This window comes from Propithecus coquereli, unplaced genomic scaffold, assembly GCF_000956105.1.
Source record: "Propithecus coquereli isolate 6110/MARCELLA unplaced genomic scaffold, Pcoq_1.0 Scaffold300, whole genome shotgun sequence".
In the NCBI taxonomy this organism is placed as follows: Eukaryota; Metazoa; Chordata; class Mammalia; order Primates; family Indriidae; genus Propithecus; species Propithecus coquereli.
In genome coordinates, this window is record NW_012148620.1 from 1,074,036 (window position 1) to 1,078,137 (window position 4,102).

The window sequence follows — 4,102 nt, forward strand, 5'->3', positions numbered from 1 at the left end:
ATTGTGAAATGGTACTGTTGGTGAAAAGCCTTGAAATAAGGCTTTTTGGGTTTTAAACCAAATTCTACCTTACAGAATATTATTGGGTCAAGGTTCTGAAGTATAGTTCATCTTATTTTTATTTATCACATAAAATGCTGTGCCCCAATTTCTACAAAATAATTTAATACAAGGGATGTCATATCAAATAATATTTCAACAGAAGCCAAGGAAATCCTGGTATCACATAGCCAGTGAACATAAACTGGTATTTATTTATGCAAACATTTTGAAAATTTCTCTAAACCTTCAAAAAATATTTATGTTGTCATGAACACATAAAATGGAAAATCTAAAGTGAATATCAAGATTTCAGTTTTAGTTCATAAAAAATAGTGAAGTAAAATTCCTTTCCACAAACACAGAAGAGTTGGCCAGAGTGAGAAAATGTAAAAAATATCATTTTCTACCTTGGAAAAGGCGTGAGGACTATTTTTTTAAAAAGTATTTCAACAATAGGAATTCCTATAAAAAGATTAAATTTTCTTGTCATCACGGCATCTTGAAATCCTACATAGCTTCACCCCTCGCCAAGTAAATTCAAAACACAGAAACTCCTCATACAGAATACTTTTGTACCAGAAAACAGGTAATTCACGTTCTGATAAAGAGCAAAAGACAAGTGCTTTATTATGAGAACTGTTCAAGTAAAATTTGAGTGTGCACCAGTGAAAGTGAATAAAGATTTGCATCAATTTTTTTGAATGAACACTAGGTTAAAAAGGGGCTACACAGTTTTTTTTTTTTCCCAAACACCACCCTTTGCTAAGGCAAAAATACACTTCATTTTAGAACAGAACTGTTACAGAAGAAAGCTACATCACAGTACAGTACAGAATGTGAAGTTCATCCTAGTCCGGAAGCCATCGTGGAATGGCACATCACCTACACTTAGAGCTTTCTAATGTAGGTTAGAATTACAGTATTTATCACAGCTTTATTTTTCCTTAAACTGATAAAATTTGAATATACTTTTTGTTTCTCAGGAGTGTGCAGATGGGGCCCATAGTTTGATATTACAGTAATTACAACATTAAATAACATTGCACAGTCAACCTCCAAGGCTAATTCAGTATAAAATAACAAGTATTAAAATGTACCTTTACTAGTGATTTTACATAGCATATACCACTGATTATGAAAGAAAAGTCGGCAAATGCCCAATTACAAAGCCGCACGTTTTAGGCATAATGATGTGGAATAAATACAAGAAATCTGGCAAAGTATTTAAAACAAATGTTACATGGGAGCCAACTGAACAACCACGTAAGCGTAAATCAATAATACACTGTTATAAATAGTTCGTTTTGCCCACAAGTCTCTTAAGTACTTACAGATATTACAATGGCAGGGGTCGATGAAGAGGATGGGAGGAGAATGAGGCAAATGTTCCCAATGCCAGTTAATTCCTGAGGTGGCATTATTTCTTAACTGATGCATTGATCAACACTGTAAAGATGAGTTTGTGCTATGAAACAGTCCAATAGTAGTATATTCCCGCAATTACACTGCGGTATTCTGAAGGCAGCAAACCTAAGTGACAGTTTACACTATAATAGTCAGATAAAGTATTGTTTCTTTTTAATTTTGCTGCTACAATTAGCAGTGGGTCAGAAAACACTTCAAAGTTCAAAAGAAACTTGATGGAGATTTCACTTTACCCCCAGTACTTCTTAGTTAGCTCAAGGCAAAGCTATTATTTATTTTCACATACTTTATTTTAAAAACTCTTAAGTGCCAACACTGTAAACCCTTTGTATATTCTCAATGAAACCTTGCTTGATAACAAGGATAAGAGCAAAAAGGTAAGCAGGAGTAATTCTGTGTATAATAAAGCTGATCTATTTATCAGCTTCTGGTTTAAATTTAAATATGATTTTAAAATAATTTTAAAAAGTCCATGCTACAATTGTAAAGACTATTTCTGTGCACTTTTAATTCTGGACACAATTTTCAAAATTGCAAGATGGAGGTAAGAATTTTAAAAACCCACCAGAATGTAAATAACAGGGAAGAACATTTTCAACTCAAAGCATCAAATGTACATTTATGTGCAGAAATCTAGACAACTATACAAGTTTTTAAGCAATCATGTTTTATTATACAACTCTATGAACAGAAATGAACAGAAATACACAATATACTTACCTGTACATGTGAACCTACTTTTTAAGCTACAGATATTTATTATAGTTCATACTGACTTTAATTTTACAGTTCATAACTATGTATAACCTTATTGCGTTAAGGGCAAAGTCTACATGGGGAGATTCACAGGTGGACCACATTAGGCATTACCAGTACATTCAAAAACTGTACCTCTTATATGGATGTATCTTCCCTGATCCTGTAAATTTGGATTTCTTTACAGCTTAAGCTCATTTGCTATTTTGGATGCAATGTTCTTAAAGGCAATAGATGTCCCAGATATTCGCTTGAAGCGGACCCCATTAAGTGACAGCCGTGGCAACTTGCAGACTTCCATCTCCCACTGCACGAGGCTATCCTGTCTAGCATCTCCATGGACACAGAAAAGCAAAAACCTCTCTTTTTGTTCGTAATCACAGTTATTTGCATCTAATACTTTTCGGATTTCTCGCATCATGTCATTAGGGTCCATTGAGCTAGTGGTCTTCATACTCCACGTGAACCGCAAAGAACGCGGTTTGGAATCTTTACCCTCTTCCTTGTCTCTGTCTTTTGGTTCCCCTGACGTACTTCTGGAAAAAAGAGGGCAAAGGGAAAGAAGGAAAACAAAAATTCTACTCAGCAAAGAAATCAAAACACATATATAATTTAAGTGGTCATAATTCAGGGCCTAATAAAACTACTCAATTCGCAGACTATCCTCAGACACAAAGATTTACGTTATCTTGCCGTTACAAAAACAGATCCCAAGATGCCATCTGTTTTTACTTTTAATATCTTCAACCTAAAATAGCATATTTTCTTAAATACATTCGTGGGAAACAAGTATGCAGGTGAAAGTAAAGAACTTAACGCTTTTTTTCAGTTCTATTATTTCTCTATTCAAGTTTACAAAAGCAGATTCTCCATTTTATATAATATCTACATGTGGTAAATATATATAAATACAGATTCTCCATTCTACATATATGTATGTATACACATATTTGCAAAACAGGGACCACTAATATTCTGCTTGTAAATATACATTTTTGAAATATAGAGAAAAAATTCCTTTCTCCTGCCCTTTTTGAGAAGGAGGAACGTAATAACTACAGAGGGAAAGAGAATAATATATACCTGGTAATACTGAGAAAGAATGTTTTATTGCAATTATGAAAAGATGTCAGATTATCCCATACCTCTCAGTATCTTCCTGTGAGTTCTCATTTCACTAATGACATCTTGAAAATAGTCCATAGGCCTTCATGTGACCTACACTCCAACTCCTCCTCCCACCCCACCCCTGTTATTTTTCTTCTCGTTCAGTCCTATCAGAACACACTGGCTTCCATGCTATTCCTTGAACACATTGCTTAAGGCAGTTGTGCAGGCTGTTCCCTGTGCCAGGAACACTTTACCTCACATAGCTGCATGGCTAACTCCCTTACCTTTTTCAAATCTCTGCTCACTTTCTCCATGACGCCTCCCCTGACCACCCTACTGTACCCTGACTCCTACCCTTGCATGGCCATACCCCTCACCCTGCTCTATTTTTTTTTTATAGTACTTATCACATTCTAATATATTACTTGACCAATTTATTAGGTTTATTATTTCTTATCTGAATCTACCACTAGATTGTAAACTTCAGGAGGACAAGGAGTTTTGTCTGTTTCGTTCACTGACATATCTCAGGCATCTAGAACTGTGCTAGGCACATAGTAGATGATAAACACGTATTTGTTAAATGAATTAACCTCATTGGATTTTACTTATTGCAGGTATCCCAGAAATAATATAGAACCAGAAAATCTATTTCAAATAATTATAGGAAGGTGAAGTTAATAGATTATTCATGATAGAGAACACCCTGTAATTAAATTTGCAGAGCAATTATCCAAATACAGATGTTGCAATTTTAACTTGATAACCT

General features: G+C 34.5%; 1 protein-coding gene across 1 annotated transcript in view; it reads right to left on the reverse strand.

Moving 5' to 3' along the window:
- Positions 1 to 644: 644 nt before the first annotated feature.
- Positions 645 to 4,102, reverse strand: part of MARK1 (MAP/microtubule affinity-regulating kinase 1) — a 177,002-nt gene continuing 173,544 nt past the window's right edge. The window contains exon 16 of the mRNA XM_012649669.1: positions 645 to 2,759. Within this exon, the coding sequence (XP_012505123.1) occupies positions 2,405 to 2,759 (355 nt within the window). The 3' untranslated portion in view covers positions 645 to 2,404. The remainder of the gene's footprint in view (positions 2,760 to 4,102) is intronic.